General features: G+C 55.4%; 2 protein-coding genes across 2 annotated transcripts in view; both read right to left on the bottom strand.

Annotated features, from left to right (window-relative positions):
• The window catches only part of SFXN5 (sideroflexin 5), a 126881-nt gene extending 120037 nt beyond the window's left edge, over positions 1 to 6844 (bottom strand). Inside the window, exon 1 of the mRNA XM_054990062.1 lies at positions 6747 to 6844. Coding sequence (XP_054846037.1) covers positions 6747 to 6803 — 57 coding nt within the window. The 5' untranslated portion in view covers positions 6804 to 6844. The remainder of the gene's footprint in view (positions 1 to 6746) is intronic.
• Positions 6845 to 10005: 3161 nt separating this feature from the next.
• Positions 10006 to 24828, bottom strand: part of LOC129337013 (rab11 family-interacting protein 1-like) — a 57840-nt gene continuing 43017 nt past the window's right edge. Inside the window, exons 4-6 of the mRNA XM_054990458.1 lie at positions 22149 to 24416; positions 14024 to 14180; positions 10006 to 12751 (exon numbers count right to left, since the gene is read on the bottom strand). Coding sequence (XP_054846433.1) covers positions 12536 to 12751; positions 14024 to 14180; positions 22149 to 24416 — 2641 coding nt within the window. The 3' untranslated portion in view covers positions 10006 to 12535. The remainder of the gene's footprint in view (positions 12752 to 14023; positions 14181 to 22148; positions 24417 to 24828) is intronic.

The raw sequence follows: 24828 nt of genomic DNA, 5'->3' as shown, positions 1-24828 counted from the left end.
TGGAGGCGGGGGCACGACGAAGAGGCAAGAACATCTTATAGGACGTTTATGAAAGCCTATGAGGTGGCAGTGAAAGCAGCAAAGAGGGATTTCTTTGCTGCTTCCATTGCATCCGCTAGCTCACGCCCGGCTCAATTATTTCAAACAGTTCGGTCCTTGGTCTCCCTCTCTCAGGGAGACCACCAAATTCTTAATTCAACTATTGGCTGCGAGGCTTTTGCGAGCTATTTTGCGGGTAAAATCTTGTCCCTTCGCCGTGGCCTGCCACCCACTGTTGATACAGTAAGGGAACTGGAGACCCCTTGGCCGTCTTCTGGGTCCGTATTAGACCATTTCAGCCTGCTCTCTCAGGACGATGTGGACAGGATCCTGCAGGGGATGAGGCCAACCACCTGTCCTCTGGACCCCTGCCCATCCTGGCTGGTGAAGGCCAGCTCGGAGGGGCTACGGGACCATCTGGAGGCCATTGTTAACATCTCCCTGAGCTCTGGGGTTTTTCCAGGAGTGTTAAAGGAGGCGGTAGTGCGGCCCCTCCTGAAAAAACCATCTTTGGACCCCACTGACCCGTCCAGTTACCGCCCAGTGTCGAACCTCCCATTCCTGGGCAAGGTGATTGAGCGGGCGGTGGCGGTACAACTGCAGGAATTCCTGAATGATGCTCTAGTCCTGGACCCATTCCAGTCTGGCTTCCGTCCTGGCCATGGGACGGAGACAGCCTTGGTTGCCCTCACAGACGACCTTCGCAGGCATCTGGACCGAGGCGGGTCAGCGCTGCTTGTGTTACTTGATCTCACAGCAGCGTTTGACACGGTTGACTATGATTTGTTGGCCAGCCGCCTTGCTGACGTGGGGATTAGGGGGACAGTCTTACAGTGGCTGGTCTCCTTTCTCCAGGGTCGGGGACAGAGGGTGGCGCTCGGGGGAGATCTATCGGCCCGTCACCCTTTGGTGTGCGGGGTTCCCCAAGGGGCGATACTCTCCCCAATGTTATTTAACATCTATATGCGCCCCCTCGCCCAGTTGGTGCGGAGGTTTGGGCTGGGTTGTCATCAATACGCGGATGACACCCAACTTTTTCTGTTGATGGCCGGCTGGCCAGACACGGCCCCAGACAATCTGGCCAGAGCTTTGGAGGCTGTGACGGCATGGTTGAAACAGAGCAGGCTGAAATTGAACCCAGTGAAGACGGAGGTCCTGCAGCTGGGACGGGGGCTGCCAGATGTTGGGATCCAGCTCCCTGCCCTCGATGGGACACCACTGGCAACTTTGCCAGTGGTAAAGAGTCTGGGTGTGCTCCTGGATGCCTCCCTATCGATGGAGGCCCAGGTCACGGCGGTTGCCAAGTCTGCATTTTTCCATCTTCGTCAGATCAGGCAACTTGCCCCCTACCTGACGCCCCAGGACCTGGCTACAGTGATCCATGCAACGGTCACCTCCAGGCTAGATTACTGTAACTCACTCTACGCTGGGCTACCCCTGGGCCTGATCTGGAAACTACAACTGGTCCAGAATGCGGCGGCACGGGTCCTGACTGGTATACCTTACCAGTCACACATCACACCTGTCCTGCGCCAGCTGCACTGGCTTCCAGTTGAATTCCGAATCAGGTTCAAAGTGTTGGTTCTTACCTTTAAAGCCCTGAGTGGGTTGGGACCGGCATATCTTCGGGACTGCCTCTCCCTGTACGTTCCCCGGAGATCGCTCCGATCAGCGAATAAATATTTACTTGTGGTCCCCGGCCCTAAGGAAGCCCGCCTCGCTTCAACCAGGGCCAGGGCTTTTTCAGTCCTGGCCCCAGCCTGGTGGAACGCTCTGTCAATGGAAACCCGGGCCCAGCGGAACATATTATCATTCCGCCGGGCCTGTAAGACAGAGCTGTTCCGCCAGGCGTTTGGTGATTGAAGGGGGCGGTGCCATGTCGGCCTCCCACCTTTGGGGTGGGGAAGGTTCTCCCCACCACTGCACCTTGTTAATTTGTTTTATTATTTGTATATTGATTTTAGTTTTGTTTTTATCAATTTTAACTGTTCACCGCCCAGAGCCCCTGGGATGGGCGGTATATAAATGGAATAAATAAATAAATAAATAAAGAAAGAAAGAAAGGACGAGGATCCACCAAATTAGACTGTACAGGAACAAACCCCTCCGTCAAGGGAATTGTCAAGGGTGGAAATCCCAACCCAGAAGAGTAACGTTGTACTTGGAAAACTCTCTCCTCCTCCTGCCAACCAAAGCTCTGAGTGGCATGTATGGAGTCAGTATTATAACAACAGTTAAACAATGGAAATAATAATAATAAAATAACATTTGATTTATATACCGCCCTTCAGGACAACTTAATGCCCACTCAGAGCCCTTTACAAAGTATGCTATTATTATCCCCACAACAAAAACCCCTGTGAGGTGGGTGGGGCTGAGAGAGCTCTGAGAGAACTGTGACTGACCTGAGATTTCCCCGCTGGCTTCAAGTAGGGGAGTGGGGAATCAAACTCGGTTCTCTGAATTAGAGTCCCGCGCTCTTAACCACTACACCAAACTGGCTCTCAGAGAGGAGGAATAGATATTCCTATAAGCAGAGAGGAGGAATAGATATTCTCACAGTGAAGGAACGTGAGCCATGGGATGCCCCAAGGACCAACACTGGGACCAGAGCAATTTAATTGGTTCATGAATTATCTGTAATTGGGGGGTGAGCAGTGTAGAGGCCAAGTTTGCAAATGATACCAAATTATTCAGGAGGTGAAAACAACATGAGCTCCGGGAGAATCTCGCTAAGTTAGGTGAACAGGCAAGAACACTTTTGGGCCCTGGATTGACACAGTCAAAGACTCCACCTCCAAACAAAATGGATTTCAGATTCTGACTGTGCGAAGTTTTCCGTCAGACACTAAGACATTGGCTGAGGCGGCCACTCTGCGTCACCGGGCCGTTGTTTGTCAGGAGCATTCAAGGAGTGTTGCAAGTCAGGCCCAGCTCAGGAATTTATGGCTTCCCTGGCAACCTCGGGCCTCTCTCAGATAGGGCCAGGCCCTGCCCATGAAAGTCTTGGCTTGCTTGTCCACTAAGGGTGGCCGTCTGCCTCAAGCCAACAAGAGAGAGGGAGGGGGCTTGTGCTTCCCTTGCTCCAGGAACTGCGTGCCTCTCCCGCCAGTAACTCAGCCAAAGGCCAGTTTATTTGTTGACTTCACTTACGACCCACCTTTCTCTCTGAGACACAAGGCAGATTACAATTTATTAAAAATCCAATCCGAAAGTATAAGACATTCAATACACAATGCAGCAGGACTAGGGCCTACAGACCTGGAAGGCAATGCAAAAACAAACCTCCGTCTAAGGCGTGGCATACCATAGTGCTGAAAGTGAGTTACCAAGGTGAAAGAGTGTGCAATAAAAGCCAGGTGCCACTTGCAATAAACACTGCAACAGACCACAATCTTATTCCCTTATAAAAGTGACCTTCTGGACTGTTCCATTCGACTACAGTACGAATCCCCCGGGAACGTTTCCGTTTCACACATTCTGCAAAATGATAGAAATGCAGGGGCCTTCTTGACTGCCTGAGACATGTTTTACTCCATCTTTCCTTACGGTTCAAGATGGCTTACAATAATAGATTTAAAATATTTACAGTTTAAAACATAATAAAATAACAACCCCAAATCCCTCCCTCCCCCCCTTAAAACATGGTGATAGAAAGTGCCGTCAGGTCACAGCTGACTTATGCTGACCCCTGCTGGAGTTTTCAAGGCAAGAGACTAGCAGAGGTGGCTTGCCATTGCCTGCCTCTGCATAGCGACCTTGGTCTTCCTTGGAGGTCTCCCACCCAGTTACTAACCAAGGCTGACCCAGGTTAGCTTCCGAGAACTGATGAGATCAAGACTGCCTGTCATTTAAACTCCCTCAAACGCCCTGTTAAGCAGATGAGCTTCACAGACCCTCCTAAAGTCCTCCAAGGTGGGATCTCCCTGCACCTTCTCTGGGAGCCCATTCCACAGAGCACGGGCCACAACAGAAAACACCCAACTTCTGGTTGATGCCAGACAGGACACTCTGGGAGGGGCCTGAAGGCCAAAGCCGGCACACAGGGACAAATGGAAGAAAACAGCCATTCAAATATGTGGGTCCCAGATCGTAACGGGCTTTAAAGGTCATAACCAGCACCTTGAACTGAGCTCAGAAACAGACTGACAACCAAGGTAATTGGTTTTTGTATTCAAGGGCAGCCCCATGGAGCATATGTTGCAGTAATCTAACTGTGAGGTTACAGAAACATGGATCATAGCCAGATCGGCTGAGTCTAGGTAACGAAAGTTGATGAACCAGATGCAGCTGATAGACTATACTCCTGACCCACACACCACCCTGCTTTTCAAAGAGCAAGGCAGTTGTCGTGTCTTTACCCCTGCATCCATGCCATTGTTCTATGCGTTGAAACATTGCTCATGCTGTACCTTGATTTCATTTTGCAAATGCTCTAACCATCACTCTTGTTTCTCCAGCAGCCTGAGAACAAAGCTGTCTTATCTCTTTTCTTTGAAGCTCACAGAAGAGACCTTGTACTGTCTGAAATGTTACAGTTTACCCTCATGCATTCCCAGACCCTTTCCCGCACAAACCTGTGGTCTAGCTGGGAGGGGGAAAATGAGTGGGTATTTAGAGTTGTATTTTCCTCAAGTTTCTATTCCTATCAAGGAAGCATGTACTGCTTAGATGCTTTCTTGCCTGTGAGTAAGTCTATGGACATATATATGGAAATGATTGGATTTCTGAATAAAACCATTTAACCAGGAGCTTGGACTTCTTGTTGCAATGGTACAGAGACCTGTCTACCATATCCTGTCATCCATAGCCTGACAGCAGTGCTCATGAGCACCTCCCAAGCTCTTAACCTGCTCAGAGAAAGCCACCTTCCCTCCATCCAAGACAATCCCTCTAGAACACCTGCCATCCTGACCTGCATTACCTCTGCCTTGTGCATGAATGGGCCAGCAACAAAGCCCGTTTTTTAAAGAGCCCTAGAAAACGGATCGCAGGGACGCTGGGCTTGCCGCCATGGTGGTAGCCTCTGGAGGGACAGGCCACCTTGCCTGGCCCTCCTATGGCAGCGGGGCCCTGGCTCGCCCGGACTTCCCTGGCTCCTGCACAGGTGCACCAGGATAAAAACTGAGTTGTCGCCTATACAGCTTGCCTTTTATAAGGAAAGATATTTATCATCTACCTTTATCACAGAGACTCAAAGCAGATTAAGAACAAGACTCCAATAGCATCTATAAGACCAAAAACATTGTAGTAGGGTATGAGCTTTAGTGAATCATCTCAGCTTTCATGAGTCATCTGAAGAAGTGAGCTGTGACTCACAAAAGCTGATACCCTACCACAATTTTTTTTAGTCTTACAGGTACTACTGGACTCTTGTTCTTTTCTTCTGCTAGAGACAGACTAACATATGCCTCTTGATCAAAACAGATTACGCAGTGCAAATTGACCCATTTGCAGAAGCCTTTGCTCAGACGAGCAGATCATAGAGGAAGAGGCGGTCCTGCGGGTATGTGGGTCCAAGGTCATGAAGGGCTTTGTAGGGGACAGACAGAACCTTGAACTGAGCTCGGTAACTGGTCAGTAACCAATGGAGTATCTGCAGAATGAGTGTGCCCAATAGTAGCTGGGGTGTGACATTCCGTACCAACTGGAGTTTCAAAGGAACAAACAGCAAAGACTCATTAATACCGTGCAAGCAGAAAACCCTGAAGCAGTGAGGATTTTTTGGAACATGTGCCGAAACCAGTCACTGCCTACAGAACATAAGCACAGCCCTACTGCATTAGACAAGGGGACTGGAGGAAAGGTTAGTGCTAGCCGGGTTCAGATCCACACCTTGCCACACAACTTGCTGGGCGACCTTGAGCCAGTCAAAGCTTTCAGCATTACAGAACTCCTAGGGCGGTTAGAAAAAGGGAGAGGCCCAAATGTGCTAGGCTGGTAGAGAGGTGCCATCATCATGCGACCTCTGGCCCATATCATGCTTCCAACAAAAGCCTGAAGAAGTATCTGAAGGGGGGAGCTCTGACTCGCGAAAGCTTACACTCCGAAAATCTTGTTGGTCTCCAAGGTGCCACTGGACTCAAAATCCTGCTCTTGTACTGCAGACCTACATGGCTACCCACCTGAATCAAAAGCTTGAATGGGCATATGCTCCACCCCCTGTGCCAAAATCTAGTCCTTCACTGCAATCAAACAACTATACACTGCCTCTGAATATGGAGGTTCCATTTATCTATGAATGAAGCCGGCTTATACTGAGGCAGCACAGTCTGACCCTCCGACAGCAGCTGTTCAAGGCCTCGGGCAGAGAAGAGCGCTTGCCAGGATTCCCTCCCCTGATAAAAGCCACCCAAGCCAACGCCAGCGATATCTTGTGGCAGGGAATTCCACAAGCCCCACCATCCCTTCCTCAGCCACGCTCAAACCCGCCCCCTGCAGAAGCCCCGCCCCAACCTCAGCCGGCCTCGCCTCCGAGGAACACGAGCGCCAATCAAGAGCCGGATTTCGGAGCCAGAAAAGGGCGGGAAGCACCGGCACTGAGCGGCACAACGGAGAGCCAATCACGCCCCGGCATGGCTCGCCCGGAGGCGGGACTGGCTGAGCGGCGCTTCTTCGGGGGCGGCGAAGCCCCTTTGGCGGAACGGCAGCGCTGCCCTTCCCCGGTCGCCCCCCGGCTCTCGCGGTTCGCGAATCGGCGGCCGCACCTGCTCGAAGCGCGACTTGCCCAGCTGGAAGGGCGGGTATCCCGCGCTCTCCTCCATTCCCCTCACGGCGCCACTTTAAACAGAAGAGCTCCCTTCTCCGCGCGGCCCCGCCCACCTCTGCCCTCACGCCGACAGGCCGCCTCCCATTGGCCAGTGCTCACCGCAGGTCGCGCAGAGGATGCTGGGACATATAGTCTGAGGAGGAGAAGATGGGGCTGAAGGTGCATCCTGGGAAACGTAGGCGTCCTGCTAAGCTATGCAGAGAGCGTAATTGTGGGAAATGTAGTTTGGGGCCCTCCATCGCTTGCGTCCGCGGGATTCCGGAGGGGCACGACGGGAGACGTAGTTCGCCCACTGGAGCCGGGGAGGCTCGCCGTGCAAAACAAGGATGTTTCCAGCGCGGCTCATCGGGACACGCGGGAGCCTGATTTGAGTTTGCGCGCGACTCGCACGTGTGGATGGGCCGACACGAAACAGTCCTCCAGGGGGTCGTCGGCTGCATTTTGCCTCCCCGCGGGCCGGGCTGTGCCGTGCAATGGAAACTGTGCGTCTGGAAGGAGCAGTCATGGGTGACCCGGACCCGAAAGACCTTGGCGGGGCTCTCGGGGGACCAGGCGGCCCAGCGTCACCCTAGAGCGCACGGAGCCCAGCTGGGGGTCCGCACGGGCAGAGCTTTGCCAACCTCCAGGTGGCTGCTGGAGATCTCCCGGAATTGCAACTGTTCTCCTGGCCATAGAAATGTGTTCCCTTGGAGAAATGGCTCGGTGGGAGGGTGGAGTCGTTCCGTGGCATTGTACCCTGCTGAGACCCTCCCTGGCCCCAACCCGTGCGCTCCCCTGGACCCACCCCTAAGATCTCCAGGGCTTTCCCAGCCCCGGCCACCACCATGCAGGGTCGCAGAGCCCTGGCTCCCCGCTTGCATTCAGGGGCGCAGAACCAGAGCCGCCGGCGTGGCAGGCTCGCTCGGGCCCAGCAGGAACTGCGGGTCGGGGAGGGAAGACGGGGCTCATGCACAAGCCGCTGGATCGGAACCCCGCTCAGTTCACTAACTAATCTCTCGGGCGTCCGCCTTCGGGCGTCTGGACGTGCCGAGATGGCATGGCGCAACTGAACGCTCTGGAGGCGCAGCCCTGTGCAAACGTTGCAATGCAGGCGCGCAAGGTCGAGTTTTCTCTGCAGCGCTGAGTAATTCGTGTTCTGGCCCGGACACGCTTGCTAACCTCCCACTGCCGGGCCCTGCTTGCATCCATAAAGCCAACACGCCTCGGCTCTAAGCAACAGAAGCCCGCACTGGCGGCCTGGTCCCGCTTACAGGTGCAGAGGGCTAACAAAATGGTTTAACATCAATAGTAGAATGTTTATTAGCAGTTAATACACCTTTGTAGGGGGCGCGTAGGAAGGTACACATTTAGGGTATCGAAACTGTGCTCTCTCACACTTGCAATCTACCTTGGGTCTCAGTGAGAAAGCCAGAATAAATGACACCAATAAAATGTATCCACTGGAAAACCCTGTTGGGTGGTAGCAGAAGAGCAAGGTTTGGATCCAATCTTTAAGGTGCTACTAGACCCTAATACGTGACCTTCCCCTAGATATCTTCCCAAAGGTCCGTTTATGGAAGGCCAGTCTTGACACATGCCATTGTAAATACACACACAGGTGCAAAAATCTACCCCTTGCCTGTTGTAAAATGGTTCAAAATAAAGGCTGCATGCCGCACAGTAGCTCGGGCTCTGCTTAAAAGATTCCCAAAGAGCTTAGGGTACCCGGGTCCCTTGGAGCCTGCAGGGGCCGAGCGGCACAGCCAGCAACGCCTCGCACAGCTGGGGCAGCCGGGTGCCAGGCCCTCCGTCCCCTTGCTCAGATTCACTGCAGGCAGGCCAACGAGGTGCCCTGCTGCCAGCCACAACTGAGCCAGGGGACAGAAAGCCCGGAGCCAGGACAGGGCAAACCAGGCGTCGAGCTCACTTCTCGAAGGATGAAGGGTGACCAGACAGACCCCCCAAAACCAAGCAGGGGTGCAGTGGAGCAGAGGCTTGCTTCACGGGCTGCCAGAGCACAGCTGCAGGTCATCTTGCCACAGGGACAGTAAAAGCCCCCTTTGTCTAGAGAACGGCAAATCCCCTCACCCCGTCCGACAGCTGCCGTTCGCCACTCGCTTGTTTTCACAGGTGCCTCAGGATCCCTGTTGACAGTGACCCGTCCTTTCCGCACAGCATTCTTGCCAAGAGTGACAGCAACTTAACAGGGTCCCACACGATCATTTTTCAATCATGCCCCCGCCCCTAAGCCAGGCGGTCCCACATGCTGCCTCCCCAGCACATGCTCTGGCAGGGATCCCAACAAAGGTTCCCTCTGTTAGGAACCTCCTCAAGCAAAAAATGCAGGCAGCTTTCTTATTGAGGCCCCCTCCTTGTGATACCCCCACAGCACAACTCTTAAGATCCAACACAGCTCAAGAGCGCCCCCTAGAGCGCCTGGGTTTTGGGACACGGTGCAGGGGCTTCCATGAGAATAACGCTTTATCCTCCAATCCACGTTGGGGCCACCAGGCCAACTTGATCCTTTTTTGACAAAGGGCTCGGGCCAGAGCCCCTTTCTGCCCTGGAAATGCAGCTCCATTCGTATGGCGGGACCATCCTGTAATAATGCTGTGATGGGCAGCAGCAGGGGCCTCTGAGGGCAGAGATTAAGCTTTGCTGGGATCGGTTAGTTCTGCTATCAGCCTCTCGGAGGCATCTGGCTTTGGTCAGCTTCCACTGCCCATAATTATCTGGGAGCTCCGGATTTTTCTTCGTCCCCACTTTGGAACAGCAAAACATCTAGAGACTCCAAAGCCAGTGGGCAGGGGTTACTTGGCACTTCTAGGAACACTGCACATACCAGTTCCTCCTTTTTCTATAATAAACCTTTGGCTTCCCTAGTCCAATACAGTTCTCTGGGCACTCCACTGTTTGCTATAAGGCATTTCCCAGGGTTTCTGCCATGCTAGGACTGAGCTGGAATGGCACTTTCTCAGTAGGTTAGTCGAGATGTTCTCAGGAGATGCCTGAGGGGTGGCAGCTGATTACAAGGGTGCTTTCCAGGGAACCCTTGATCTAAGGGAGATTTCCTTTCCCCCCTTCCTAACTGTATGCATTTTGTAGTAGCATTGAGATTTGAATCCACGCCTCCAAACAGAGGCTCTTGAGTTATGCTTTGACACTGGACAGGCCAAGAATCTGGAGTAAACAGCCAGAGATTTCTAAGCAACAAAATTCAACCATTTTTATTTTCTCTTTAAAGTGCTTGAAACATTTTAACAAGCTGTTTTTTCTTCTTAACACCCCCCAAAGAAACTCTTAACACAAGCCAGGCCCTCTTCCCCTTGGGCACCGTATGCAAGGGACGCTGACCAAAGTCCCAGCATGAGCTCTGGCCTGACACGCACCCCCCCCACTCTCACCGGTTTCCAAAACTTGCTCACAGGGAAGGAAGTTAACACTGTTCTCCTCCCAACGACAGGAGGCGACCCTCCCCATTGGCTTTTGCCCCCCAAAAGCGAAGCCGGGAGTCTCTTCGATCTGGGCTGGAGGAGTCAACAGAAGCGAAGAGAATTAACTGGGCCCTGAGAAGGGGGCAACAGAAGGAAGCAGAGAGAGAGAGAGGGGGGGGGCAGCGGGAGGCAGCCTCCCCGGGAAATACTGTACAGTCGCTGGCTCCTTTCACCTGGGCACAGCAGGTGCAGGAGAGGGGCCTGCAGCTCAGCTACTGGGGGCAACAGAATAGCCCGCCTCCTGCCCTGAAGACCTGCCAGCCCACCCTTTCCAACCCAGAAACGAACACAAGGAAAGCAAAACTCCCCGCCTCCAATGCAAGCTCACCTCTCCCTTCCTAAAGAACTCCGGCAACTCTCCGTGTTAAACTATGGAGGACTCTGGACCCAGATTTCTGGTGCAGAGGAGAAGCAGGAGACGAAGGAGCCCAACGCCCGACTTCTTCAGCGGGGACGCTGCTAACTAACTGCAAGACCTGCCGCGCAGGGGGGAGGTCAGCCAGCATTTCCTAACGGGATGGCCGGAAGGGCCTGCAGCCTCAGACGTTCCAGAACCAACACCTCTGCCATCCTGACAGCTACAGCAGCTGGACTCTGTCTCCACCCGAAGACGATGCCGTTTGCCTTCCTATACGTACGCAAGCCAGAAGCAGCACTCTGAGGTGCTCCCAGCAGTCTTATGCCTTGCCCAGACCCGATGCTTGAGCCACAGAAGAGGGCAGGAACGCCAGCTGAGGCAGACAACCTGAGAATGGTGGCAGGATGCCATGGAGGACAGGGTGTCAGGGGATGGCTGAGCTGCAGCCATGGCGGGGCAGAGCAGGGGAAACCAGGGAGATGCCATTTCGTGGCTGCCTGCCTGCTTGCCCTGTTCCAAGCAGGCTTGCTCTGGGCATGTGGCCTAGAGGAGGGCAACCAATGCTAGCCATGGCTACTGGGCAGAAATCTGCGACCGCGATCAGGGCAGGGAAAGGGCAGAGAGCAGCGGCACCGCCAGGAGCAAAGCAAAAGCTCCCACCAGAGGACCAGGCCGCAGCAGGCAGCTCTATGCAGGGGAAGGAATCCCTGGCCCTGCAGCAGGCAGGGGACTCGCTCCCTCCCAGGGCCAGCCAGCTGCTCTTCCCCTTTGCCAGATCAGCCATGGAGGACAGCAGGGAGGAAAAGGCGGGCTGCCCACAGCACGCTGGAGCAGGACAGGGAAAGCCAGCTGGCCCCAAGGAATAAGGGCACCATCCTCTTGACCCGCCCCTCACCCAGACCCCCAAGTGGAATTCTGCACGTCCCAAAGCAGAAAGGGAAGTCCACCTTTGCCCAAGAGTGAGGAACCAACCGACAGAAAGGCAGGCCTTTCCTAATCACTGCAGGAGTGCAGGGGCGGGGGCGGGGGGGGTGGGGGTGAGAGCTCACCGAGGGCTTGGGACCCACCAGTATTTTGTCCATGGCGGCTTCCTCCTTTACCTAGAGACCAAACATCACGGGACAAAGTGGAAAGGCTGGCGAAGGGGACAGAGGGATTCGAGGGGGGGTCGCAGAGCCAGTATCCCAGAAGAGGCTCTGCAGATGCAGCACGCCCAGCCACGGCCACCCACCGTGGGCCCCCCCTTCCGTCAAGGCCGCGAGCAGCCAGGCTGCAAAGGCCCAGGTGGAACCAGCAGCCTCAACCTGACTCGAGCAAGCCTGAGGAGCACGGCCACGCCAAGCCTGCGAGGAAGAGCCTCTGGGCAATCAGCCCCTCCTGCCCCCGGGGGGTTTCTGCCCCCCCCCAACAGTGACCTTCCCCCAGCAACACCCACCACCACCAGCAGACAAGCAGGATTACTGAGCGCCAGCGGTCACAGACCCAGCCTGGAACCAGGGAACCCCACCCTGGGCACAAGCGCCTCTGGCCACCCGGGGAAGGCAGGCTGGCGCTCCCACAGAGACTGGCAGGAAAGCTGGCCGGCAGCAGCCGAGCCCCCTCGGAAGCAGAACCAAGCCCAGCACTTCCACCCCAGCCGCGGCTCATGGCTCAGCACCAAGTCCAGTCCAGGTTCACCCCGAGGGGCTTCGGCATCCTGGAGAAAAGCCTCATCTCTGGAAAGCCCGACAGGGCGGACGCAAGGAGGCAACAGTCCCCCGCCACAATCAGAAAGAGAGGATCAGGAAGCAGGACGCACTGTGCAAGAGGCTCCTCTCCTTGCCTCAGACCACAGGGAGAGGAGCAGAACAAGGGTCTTGGGGCGGGGGGGGGGGGCAGGCTGTGAGAAGAGGCGGATTATTTGGCTGCTTTGGCCCCCCCGCCAAGGGGAATCTGCAGCAAGGTGGGGGACTGTTCCATGATGCGCACCAGAAGCCGGTCAATGTAGTTCTCCAGTTCCCGGATGTGCTCCTGCTTCCTGCTGAGCTCCGCTTCCCGCTTCAGCACCAGCTGGATCAGCTCATCATGGGTCAAGTGGTAGTACTTGGCCGAGCAGTCCGGCAGGGAAGGGTCCTGCAGAGAGGGGAAAGGGGCTCCCGTCAGGCAAGGAGGTTTCCGTTACACGCTTCTCTCTCTTACCGTGAGGTATAGCAACCAAACATCCAAGGATGCGAGGAATGGCCATTTGGCCCTTACAAACCCTTGCCTGCCCGGCCCAGAGTGGCTTCAAGGGAAGTGGTGTGGGGTTTTTTGGGGGGGGGGTATAATTCATATGTTTGGAGGTGGTCCCTGAAGCTCACCATATTTGTGCCTCCACAACACTGCCTGTACTGTAACCACAGCTTAGAAAGCCTCGTATCTGTGTAGTCAGAACTATGTGCTGTCCCTTTAACAATTGGTACTCATGGGAATTGTAGCCCCCCCCTCCAATATAGAAGTTTATTGTAGGCTTCCTGTGAAGGTGTTAAAAGTTTATGGTCCTCTTCCTCCCTTTGTTCAGACTCTTTCCCTCAAGCAACGATGCAACAGCTATAATGAATTTACCGCTAGTCTACGAATAAATCTGGACCAATAAAGATGCATCTTGCTTCGGATGGAACCATGTCTCGTTCACTGGCTCTAACTGTAAGTAAAGGATTCCTTTAAATCTGGGTTGAAAGAGGCTGCGCGTTAGAGCTATCTGGAAGCCAGCATCTTTCCCAGCTGCTTCCAGAATACTGCCCCTGTGCACCAAGGGACGCAAGAGGGATGAAGCTCGTAAGATCGTATGAGAGCTGCCTCGGCATAGGGTTAAGGGGCTGGGCTGCAGATCCCCCTCGAGGAGTCTCCTGTCACCCTCTGCCATTGCGTTCTGCAAGTGCGTGATGACTTTTTTGTTTGGTGCGCCCTCGCTAATTCTTATTAGCCCTCCTCTGTTTTTGTGTGTTCTTATGTGTATAATTATGTTTTAATTGGTTTAAAATACTTCATAATATTTGTATTTTAAACAGTTTTTAAAGTCTCAAATGACCCTGCTGTAGATTATATTGATTTAAAACTAATCCGCCTTGAGTCTCAGTGAGAAAGGCAGACTGTAAATAATGTGAATGAATAAAAAAATGTTTTAGTGTTTTGTATTAATGTTTAATGTTCACGGCCTTTGGGACTTTGAATCCGGTGGAAGGCAGCATAGAGATGCTTTAAAGAAATCAGCAAGCAGGCCATGAGCCGTGGCACCTGAGCTGTGGGGAGGGACCTGCAGAAGCCCAGGTGGGGCTCTGGGCGCAAGTTCTGTCCTGCTGGGGTGGTGCTCCAAGGCCTTCTGGGACCCCCCACCCCCAGCCCAATGTTTCCACCCCCTTTTACCCTTTTCAGGTCTGTTTTGTCCAGTTTCAAAGCTGGAGGGACTGAATCGTCACTGCTTGTGGACTTTGGCTTCAGCTTCTCCTGGCTGAGAGGCAGGCTGGACCGGCGCTGCTTCTCCACTTGCCTTGCCGTGCTGATGGGCTTCACTGGATGTGGGCTGCAAAAGACCAACAGAAAGCATTACGCTGGGAGGGGGAGGAGGAGAGATCAAGAGAGAAAGGTGCAGACGCCACCACATGAAGAACTCCACTCTACAGGGCCACCAGCCCAAACCACATTACTTGTATGGCCCCTGGAGGCAGCTGGAATCCCAAGCGGGAAAATTTAAGGCCCATAACCACATCCACCACAGAGGGCAGGCCTAGATCTATTGGACTTAAGTTCTAACAGAGGAGAAACTTCCTCCCGGAATCGGGGGGCGGGCGGCTCTCCCTTGCTGGAGGTCGTTCAAGGAGGCCAGACATCCCCCACCCCCTGGTTCAGGATGCTCTAGCTCAGGATTTCCTGCATTTGAGCAGGGGCTTGGCCTGGATGGCCCCTTCTGGCTCAAGAAGTTCACAGGATGAAAGCTGCCTGCACAGCCCTTCACAAAGAAGAGGGTGCTAAGTTCTACAGTGGAGACACTCTGTCATCTTGGTCAGAAAGAAGACTGGCCCCAGAAGAGGACCAGACCTGAGGCCCTGGAGGTGAAGCTTCCTTCACCTGTCGTGGTGGTTCAGGGATGCTTAGAAGGGCAGGTTTGACTCGAAAGAGGCACCCCAGACAATGGCCACATTCAAAATCCATGCGTGACCCAGGGATGCAGACCACCCACTGGAATGCACACTGCCAAAAGTACAGCCTGGGGAGAAAGAAAGCCACAGACCCGCCACGGTCAGGAGCCAGGCATAAGCAAGCCCAGGGCTGGCTGCTCTCGTCTGCCGTCAGCCGCCGGAGTGTGCTGGCTGACAGCAGCTCACAGCGAGCCCTGGCTCAGAACTCACCAAGGGCCCCATCAGGAGATTATTTCACATTAAAATGGCAGCAGCAAGTGAAGGGGCACAAAAGCTTCCGTGTGGGAATGCAAGCGCAGGATGGCGGTCCTGTGCAAAAGGCAACCATGCCGCAGCCTGCAACAAGCTGGCCCACAACGGGCTCCCTCTGGATTTCAGGCCTGAGGAAAACAAAACCTAGCGACTGCCCCACTAACCCCACCCTTATCAGCAGAGGGCTCAAGGATCAACAGTCCTGGTGTGGACTGTGGAGATAAAGATGGCTTCCACACAGGGACGGGATGCTGTGGTTTCCCTGGGACTGCAGCCGCTGCAGATAAAGTGCAGATGCAGCACGGCTATAAAGGTTTGCGTAAAACCGTTTCATGGGCATCTGAAATAAGGAGGTTTGACTCATGAAAACATCTAATGCAATAAACCTGGTTGGCTTGAAAGGTGCTGCCCGATTCCTGTAGGACAGCAGGAGTTTCCCAGAAGCCTTCCTGTCCCCTCCCCCTGACTCAAATGCGACATGATAGCCGAAGCGAGCTGTAGCGCTGCGGATCCCTCGGCACTGCAATGCAATCGCAAGCTCCCAGGGTCCGTGGCATTTGCCCAGGTGGGCTGCATGCCGCCCCTCAAATTTCAGCCCTGCTCCACCCGCCCCTCAAGCTCGCACACTGAAGCCAGGACAGGCAGGGATCTTTAGGGTGGCTCTTACACAAGGGCTTGGCCTCACAGGGGGAACCCTTGGCCAGGGAAGAGACTCAAAGGCTCAGCAGGTCCAAGTGGAAGCTGGGCCAGCAGCAGCCACGAGCAGGGCAGGTTGGACGGGGCCCTGCTGCAGGAGAGACGGCAGAGGCACCCTCAGGACACCCTCCTTTGCATCGTGAGGAGCGGAAGGAACACAGAGGCAATCTTTGGACTGACAGCCGGGCCCACCTTGGCCCACAATGGCCACTGGGAGCTGAAAGACCAGTGCAGCACAAAACCCACCCCCAGAGGAGGCTGTCTCACGCCCGCCCTGCTTGCACAAAGAAGGCCACGCCAAATGGACAGATCTGAGGCTCTCCCCCCGCGCCCCATCTTCAAACAGAGATCTGCTTTGCACGGGCACCCCCTGCTGGCGTCTGCTATTCTCCAGGGCACTCCAGAACGCTGGAGCAATTTTAATTAACTTCACTTTGAAAACAGAGATGCTCAAGGAACGCCTGCTTGCCCTAAGGGGGAAAGCGACCCTGGTCACCAAGGCTTCTGGCACGTTTCATTTATTTGTGTTATCTGCAGGCCAACTTTCTCACGGAGACACAAGGAGGATTACACAGTGCAAGGCCCCAGGATCAGCGGTACAGCAGGAGGAAAGATTCCCAGTGGGATCAAATCCCCCCCACCCAGCTAAGCTTCCCACACGGCCTACAGAAGGATGCCTTGCACAGACCCCCCCTCCCCCCCTCCTACGGCAGGAGGGCAGTCTGCCCTCCACCTATGACCCCCTCCCCATCGTCATATGACTAAAGTGGTCAGCGGAGGTGGTCAGCCACACGCTCAAACCTTCCTTCTGCTGCACGCCCTCTCCCACACACACAAGGGCATCAGTGATTGCGACAGCTTCAAAATGTTTGCCCAGTTTGTGCTGCACCTACCCTATGATCCAAGACTATTTTAGGGGGGGGGGGCTTCTCATGCCAAGTTTCAGAACCCTGGCCTAAGCAGACACCCTCCTGCAGGGACCTCAAAGCCCCCCACCCGCAAGAGGGGAGGCCCAGGGAAGAACGGGGGGGGGGGGCTTCTGACGCTGCTCACTCGCACGGTTTGCTTCCAAGATCCCAGCAGAAGCTGCTCCTCCCATCCTCAAGGCAGCAAAACACCATTTCTGCATTTTAAAAACAATGACTCAATGTATACCTCCCCTTTCTCCCCAATGGGGGACTGACAGTGGATTCCCTCCTCCTCCTCAACAACCACCCCACGAGGCAGGTTAGGCAACTGGCTCAGGGTAACCCAGCGAGCATCCATGACAAGGCGGGGATTCGAACCTGGGGTGTCTGAGGTCCTGGTCTGTCACTCTAGCCGCTCCCCCATGCTGGCCCTAGCGGAGACCCCCCTACCTGAAGCTCAGTTCTCAGAGGCACAGGAAGCAGCTTCACACCTGCCAGATGGAGCCAGGAGCCCGAAGCCTCATCAACCAATGAGAACTTAAGCCGAGGGGGCTGTTCCTGGTTCTCTCTCCGGCATCCCCCCCCCATACCAACAGCAGCACAAAAGGGAAGAGGTGCTCCTGAAGGAGGCTCCCAGGGAGGGACACAGCAGACAGTCTTGCCGAACAACAAGCCACGATCAGCTCCAGACCCAGGGCTGCCACCGGGTGCCACCTCTCTGCCACCCAGTGCGGGACGCCCGCCCTTTGCCTCCAAGCCACACACCATTCTCCGACCTGGGGGCAAAGCCACAGCCGGCCCCCGCTGACACCAACGTCCCAACGGAGAGCTTTTCTGGATCTAGGTGTGGGCCACCTGACAAGGTTCCCACGTAGCACAACACAGGCCCAATTGCCTCTCGGGTATCAAGAAATGCTTACTGCTTGTTTTGATGCTTTTAGCAACCCCCTCTTCAAATTCTCTTTGTTTGCTTAAATTCTCTCTGCTTTTGCCAGACCCTGTCCTGCCTTCTGTTAATCTCACCGGGGCAGACCTTACATGATGTTTTAAGGACGCCTTTTTGCCTTTTGTGGCTTCCTTGACTTGGGTCATTAAGCATGCAGGCCTCCTTTTAGACTAGGCAGTGCCTTTCCTGACCTGGGGGACGCATTCTGAGCTTCAGTGGGTGTGGTTTTAAACCGCTTTCGAGCATCCCGGAGTTTCCCTGTTAGCTTCCTTCGAACTTTGCATTGTCACGAATGCTGAACTTAACAGCATTGGGCTTGCTGTCTTGAGCCCCGCTCAGAACCCAGTCCAAGATCAGGCTGGCTTTTGTGACCAACTGTTCCAGCACGCAGCCATTTCCGATGCCTAGGAATCTCATTTCTACAACGTAACTCAAGCACATGCTTACCCAGTCAGCGTGAGGGTCACTGAAGACACCCACGAAGACAGTTCCGGGTGGGTAGCTGTGTCGGTCGGCGGGAGAAGAGCAAGAACCAGGTCTGGCAGCACCTTAAAGACCAACTGAAAAAGCCCAGACCCCGGAAACCTAGCTGGTCTTTAACGTGCAGCCGGACCCAAATCTTGGAGTCGCCCAGCATCCCACTGTCCGCTTTAGCCACCTCCCATATTCCCTCCTCCAACTCGAGATCAGCCTCAAGGGTTTGATCAGGTGGGCAATAGACCGCCCCCCACTTTTAAGGCACCTATAGTGCTTTTATCGGGGAGTTCTTTCCCCTAATGTTTTCTAATTTATTTATAGCTTATCCAGAGCTAACAGTGTAACAACAACAATAACATTCGATTTATATACTGCCCTTCAGGACAACTTAATGCCCACTCAGAGCTGTTTACAAATTATGCCATTATCATCCCCACAACAAAACACCCTGTGAGGTGGGAGGGGCTGAGAGAGCCAGGACTAGCCCAAGGTCACCCAGAGCTGGCTTCAAGCGGAGGAAATCCCATTGATTTCCTCCCTTCCACCATGTTTCTAATTTGTCATTTAGCACCCAGCACTCAGCTGCTCCAGTGTGTCCCCCTCTCCAACAACCCTCGGCTCCTCGGGCCCTTCCATCTCCACGCAGGGCCCTCCTTCGCCATCCTGTTCTCTCTCTCGTTTGCGGTTGTGGTCCTGCCCATATTCCCTGAGCATTTACAAGATCATCCCTTTGGACAGACCAGTCCCAAGTCAGAGGTTCCCCAGCTCCTGCTGGTTCCCCGCTGGGGTTAGTTTAGAAGCTGCTCTGCCACCTTTTTGACGTTAAGGGCCAGCAGCCCAGTTCCCTTTTAGTTCAAGTGAAGCCCACCCTCTCTTGCAGAGCTTCGGTGCGTCCCAAGAAGTTCCCCGCTGCCTAACTGATCCAAACCCTTCCTCCCAGCACCAGTTTCTCATCCACACACCGAAACCCCTGACTTCTGCCTGTCTAGCTGGCCCTGCGAGTGGATCCGGGAGCAATTCCGAGAAGCCTTCCTCCGAGGTCTTGGCTTTAACTTTCTCCCCATTTCCATTCCAGCCTTCCACATCCTCCTATTTGCTGGCTGGTGTCAAGAGAGACTCCAGGCAATGCCTTCCCTGACTCCAAAGACACCAGTCATGTCTGTGAATTACTGAAGAAAGAATGGGCACGGAGCAGCTGTCAAAGCTCCCTTCAATGCCCCCCCTCACCACCACCACTGCAGTACAGGGATAATAAAATAGACCTACCTTACAGGGCTGTGGAAAGGAACACTGAGGCATGTTGAATGCTGAGAGTGCCATGGTTTTGCTACAGCAGAATTTATACTTCCAAAGCTTCTTTGACTGGCAAATCAACCTTGCTAAATCGAAATATTCTCCATACTCAAAAGCCCCTGGAAAACGTACTTCCGAGATTCTGAGGCCATGGAAAAAGAAACCTGACTCCTCCCCGCAGTGGAGATGGAAGACATAAATGTAGCATACAAAGGCCCAGCCCAGATTTCTAGCCCCTTATCAGGACATTAAAAGCTCCCCCGCCCTGCCCCGCCCTGAAGTTTACCTGTTTAAATGAGACCACTTGTCAAATGAGGCAGTTTGGCAAGAGGTCAGTGACCAAATTTATCTGATTTCCACGGGGCACCATCCAGAGACCAAATGGGAACAGCTCCCACGGCAACCAAATGGAAGGTTCCCTAGCACTCGAACTTGGGCAACCAGAATGTCTGGATGTGTCCAGAGAATTTCCCGGCCCTTCTCCAACCTCCTCCCGGAATACTGCGTGGGCAGAAAAGCCTTCCTCACTGCACCACCATGTTTATTTCACATAAAGCGCCTTCAAATAAGCCACCAGACCTTCACTCTGTACTTGCCACTGGGTATAATCCAGCAGGCATGATCCAGCCAAGACTGAGCACATTAAAGTCCAACCACTGGGGAGGCGGTTACAATTAAGACTCCCCACACGAAAATTAAGTGGGACTTGATTCAAAACAATCCTACCCTGCACTCTCAACCCCAACCAAGTTGTGAAAGGCAGACAAATCCCGCTGAAAAGAAAAACGTCGCGGACTTCGACATGCTCAACTCCGGCTGCAGCACATCTTCTCTCGGAGGACAAGGGCAAGTTACCAGGGGGCTCTTCTTACACATCCATTTCCCTGGGAGGGGGAAGACCCCAGATTCCACACGTCCTCATGGACTGAACACGGAAGTTCTGAAGGCCACAGCAAGCCTCATGCCTCGTCCCAGGAAGGGCATGTTGAGAAACGCACCTGCCCGCCCAAACAGAGGCCGTCACTCCGCCCCTGCCAAGGCCGCTCGCAGCCAGGCGCTGAGTCAAGGGATGGAGCAGAGTCCCTCTTCCACCTGCAGAACCCCCGATGGGTGAGGAAAAGGGAAGTACACTTTGCCACATCCCATAAACCCGTGTCATGCTTTACGAGCACACAGTGAATCTCCCCATTTTCTTTCGCTGTGCCTCACGGCATTCTTTCTGGGGGTGGACTGGGGCATTTGGGAGATACCCCTGTGAACATGGGGTGACCCCTGGACCGAGCGCTTCTCTCTCCCCAAAAGACAAGAACCCCCTTAGGAGGTTATAGATCCAGAGGAGCTGGCCGTGTTAGTCTGTAGTAGCAAAACAGTAAAGAGTCCAGTAGCACCTTTAAGACTAACCAACTTTATTGTAGCATAAGCTTTCGGGAGCCACAGCAGTCTTCGTCAGATGCATCTGACGAAGAAAACTGTGGCTCTCGAAAGCTGACAATGTATCTGACGAAGAGAGCTGTGGCTCTTGAAAGCTTATGCTACAATAACGTGGGTTAGTCTTAAAGGTGCTACTGGACTCTTTACCCTTACGAGGTTGATTTCGTCTCCCAGACAGTTCAGCAATGGCTGAATGGGAACCAGAGCTCCCCTTCGGGAATGCTACCGGCACAATAAAGGGCGTCCACCCCCATTCTGTGTTCTGCTAAGCTGGTCCACATTAGGAGAGGGGGGGGGTCTCTACTCGCCTTGCTTACATCATCCTGCCTCCTCCTGCCAGTCCTCCATCTCACGGCCCCGTTTAATTTTGGTTCCAGAGCAAAGGAGCCACCCATGTAAGGCACCTGATGAAGCGGCCTCTAGCTTACGAATGCTGCGGCTGGCCTTTAAGGTACCAGAGGCCTTCCCCCTACCACCAGAACAGGGGAGGGGGCTGCACTGGCCCAAAGAGTGCCCGCCCAGCACTTCAGCTGCTGTCGCTGGGCAGAAGCCCTCCCGGGACGGTCTTTTGGGGCGCAGCTGCCACACACACAGCCACAAACCTCTCAGGGGAGCCTCATTTCAAAGGGTTTTTTGTGTCTGAAGGTCACTCTCTCGTCATACCTCCAGCAAGTGTTAAGAGCCACACCTAAGCGAAAGCTACGCTTTGCAGATGTTCCACCCCTGTCATTTTAACCCCAGAATCTTCTCCCCTTCTAGCCCAGCAGCTGCAGGGAAAGAAACCACTGGAAACACATGCTGCATCACGTTGGCTTCCTGGTCCTGGAGCCCTTGGAGAAAGGGGCACCGCAATTCCTAGCTAGGCCTTGCCACCCCCACCCGACAGAGCCTCAGGCTACCCTTCTGGCAGAAAGGACTCCCTTCGTAACAAGACTTCAGCCACGTTCCACGTGGAAAGCATTTCTCTGAAATGCCCCATCCTGTCCCCTGAGGCTGGTTGTGGAAAGCCCACTCCTAGGGGGCAAAGGGGAGACAGTACGGGGCCTTGTCCATGCCAGGCTCTAACCTGAGAATCAGATCAGCCCCTCCTCACACACAACCCACACAAGGGCAGAAGCCAGGTGGTCTCACAACTGCTGCCAGTGCCCTCAAAAACGCAGCCAGAAATGAAGCCATGGGGCAGGAGGGCAGGTGAGCCATGCAGCATGAAGGGTGCAAAGGACAGGAGCAGGCAGGCCACGTTCAGCTCTCAGGGGCTTCCCGGGAGAGCCCCCAAACCACAGAGGGACAGGGGAGAGAGCCACACCTGAACACCACACCCGGAAGCTATCCAACCCCATGGGGCTCACCTGGTCGTCTGCTGGACGGGCACCTCATCGGCCGGCTGAGACTCCACAGGCAAGACTGAAGGCGCCGAGGCATCCGTGCTGGGTGATGGCAGAGCAAGGGGGAGGCAGGCTGCCAGGAGGTTGCCTGCTGCAGACCCCCCACTGGAGGCAGGAGGCACAATGGGAGAAGGGAAGTCAAAGGTGCAGGAGCTCGAGGCTGCCTCAAGGGAAGGAGTGGAGAAGGCCAGGGGCTGGCTGTCATGCAGGAAGGGAGCAACTGGCTGGCCCCGAGAGGGGTTAGCAGGAAGGAGGCCTGGCAGGGCATCGCCCGCGTGGAGGTCCCTGCAGCTCACGCCTTCAGCTGGGCAGACCTGAAGGGCAGGCAGCACATCCGGAGGCCTCTCCACAAAGGGGTTGTTTTGAGGGCTGGTGCGGGATACAAAGGGGTTGCCGGGGACCCCAACTGCATCCCGCCTGCTGCTCTCCTCTTCCTTCTCCACTTGCCAAAAGTCGGCTTTCTTGAAGTCTATCACCCTGTCATCCGACCAGCTCGACGAGAGCTCGGAGTCACTCACAGAGCTGCCCCTGTGGCCTTGCTTCAGCGTGCCACTGGCTAAAACCTGGGGGTATGCAGACGCGGCAGGCGGAGCCTGTTTGCCGGGGCTTCCAGTTCGGTCTACCTCGGGCAAGGCGAGGGCTGCCCCGTCCCCCTGCCCCAGGCTGGACCCCATATCTGACGTGTCCTCGCCGAGGCCTGGGTGCTGCTGCTTCAGGCTGGCCCTGTTCCAAGAAGATGTTAACAGCTGGTCCTCCAGCGCAGTCCAGAACAGAACAGAAGGGCGGGGCTCCAGCTCCTGAGGCCTCCCAGAAGGCCTGGGGCCCTCCTCGGCCACAGGCAGTGGCCTGGGGACCTGCAGGGTGCTCAGCCCTGGGGAGAGCACAGAACCAGGCTCCCCACCCACAGCGGACTGGCCTGGCTTCCCAGGGCAGGTTCCGAGCTGCTCGGCCCCACCGGCCCCCTCACTGATTGCGAGCACAGAATCCCCCAAAGGGCTCGCCTGGCCGGTTAGCTCATTAGCTCTCGCAGGTCCTTCATCGGCAGCAGGAAGCAGGAGGCCCTCAGGGCCACAACCGAGGCTCTTGCCACCTGCGCCAATTACCGCAGCAGCTGCCCGAGGAGCACTGCCATCATTCCCGGGGGGGCCTTGGCAAGGAACTTCCACCCCCACTGGGCCTGCCTGGTCTTCACACCCCTCTGCACCAGCTTGCCAGCTCACCTGCACCCCCCAAACGGCCTCATTTGCTTCCCCCTCAAGGCTAAGGGGTGTGAACCTGCGTGGCGGCTTGGGAGGGGCTGCCTCTATCCCCTGCCTGCCCTGCCCCCCTCTCTGCTCCCCGCTCTCCCAGGGCACACCCCTCCCCTCGTCAGCACTGCAGCCTGGCATTAGGTGGGGGCTGTCTGCCTCCTCCAGGAGCCGGGCCTTGCTAGGAGTGGGCGACAGCTGGAGGACAGTTTGCTCTTGCCTGGCAGAGCCCCACTTGTGCATGCTGGCCAGGGCGTCCTCCTGTCTTTCGGCCTCAGCAGTTATGCAAGCTCCAAGCGGCAGTACGGCTGGTCTGTCCAGTTTGCCTTCTCGGGGGGTGCTCAGAGGACTCTTCTCGGAAGAGCCACACAGGACTGCGTCGCTCTCCGAAGCCTGGCCCAGGGGCAGCTGGGAGCCAGAGAACGTGCTGCTTGACTCTGCAGGTGAGGCTCTGGGTGCCTCTCTCCAGCTGTCTGCAGCTTTGGCCTCAACGGCTACCAGGGTTGGCTCTCTCCAGCTCCGGCTCACTCCAACACTCGCGTCTTCCTCAGGGGCCCCCACGGGAAGCCCTGCCCCCTGCGGGGGAGGAGGGGGGCTCCCTCCCCCTACCAGAGTCTCTTCAGGGGCTGTGCCTGGGCTCCCGCCTGGCTCGCTGGGCCATCGCAGGGGGAGTCCAGCCGAGATCTCGGGGAGGCCGGCATCCTCAGAAGGGTCACCGTCGGTAAGGCCTCCCCAGGCAGCGTTCCGGTGTGGCAGCGGCTCTCTCTGCGCTTCCGGCCGCAGCCTGCTGGTTGCAAAGGCATCGAAGGGGTCGCCCCATTCCAGAGGGGGGCTAGCAGCTGCTACGGGCTCAAAGGCACTCACGCTTTGGGGTGCGGACTCGGGCTGCAGAGGTCCGGCTCTTAGGAAGGAAGAGGGGCCGTGGTCCTCAGAGACACAAGTGTCCTTGGCAACCCCTGCGGTGGCCAGCAGCCCAGCCTGGGAGCTAGAGAGAAAGTGAGCGGGGGAGAGGAGTTTAGTATTTGGTCACCACCAGCAGGGCCTCAGAGCAAGAGGAGGAGGAAGGGGGGCGCCACCGTGACCATCCACAGGAGCTCCTGCAAGAGGGCAGTGGCGTGGGCGGGGGGTGGGCAAAGCAGCAGCAGCACAGCCCACACCCAGAAGCAGAGGAGCTGGTTTCTACCTCAGGGGAGACTTCTAGCCCCCCCCATTAATGCAGCTGCACAGGAGTCAGGATTCTCTCCACCCCCACCCCCATTCGGACAGCAGGGGCCACCATCGTCCAACCCGAAAAAGTTGAAGATTTTGCTAAAGCAGAGCGATGAGGAAGGAGAAGCGAGAAAAGAATGACCAGAGCCAGAGGGAGGCATGAGAGAAGCTGGGCGAGCAGGAAAAGC

Source organism: Eublepharis macularius, chromosome 10 (assembly GCF_028583425.1).
Source record: "Eublepharis macularius isolate TG4126 chromosome 10, MPM_Emac_v1.0, whole genome shotgun sequence".
In the NCBI taxonomy this organism is placed as follows: Eukaryota; Metazoa; Chordata; class Lepidosauria; order Squamata; family Eublepharidae; genus Eublepharis; species Eublepharis macularius.
This window is presented reverse-complemented; position numbering and strand designations above follow the sequence as displayed.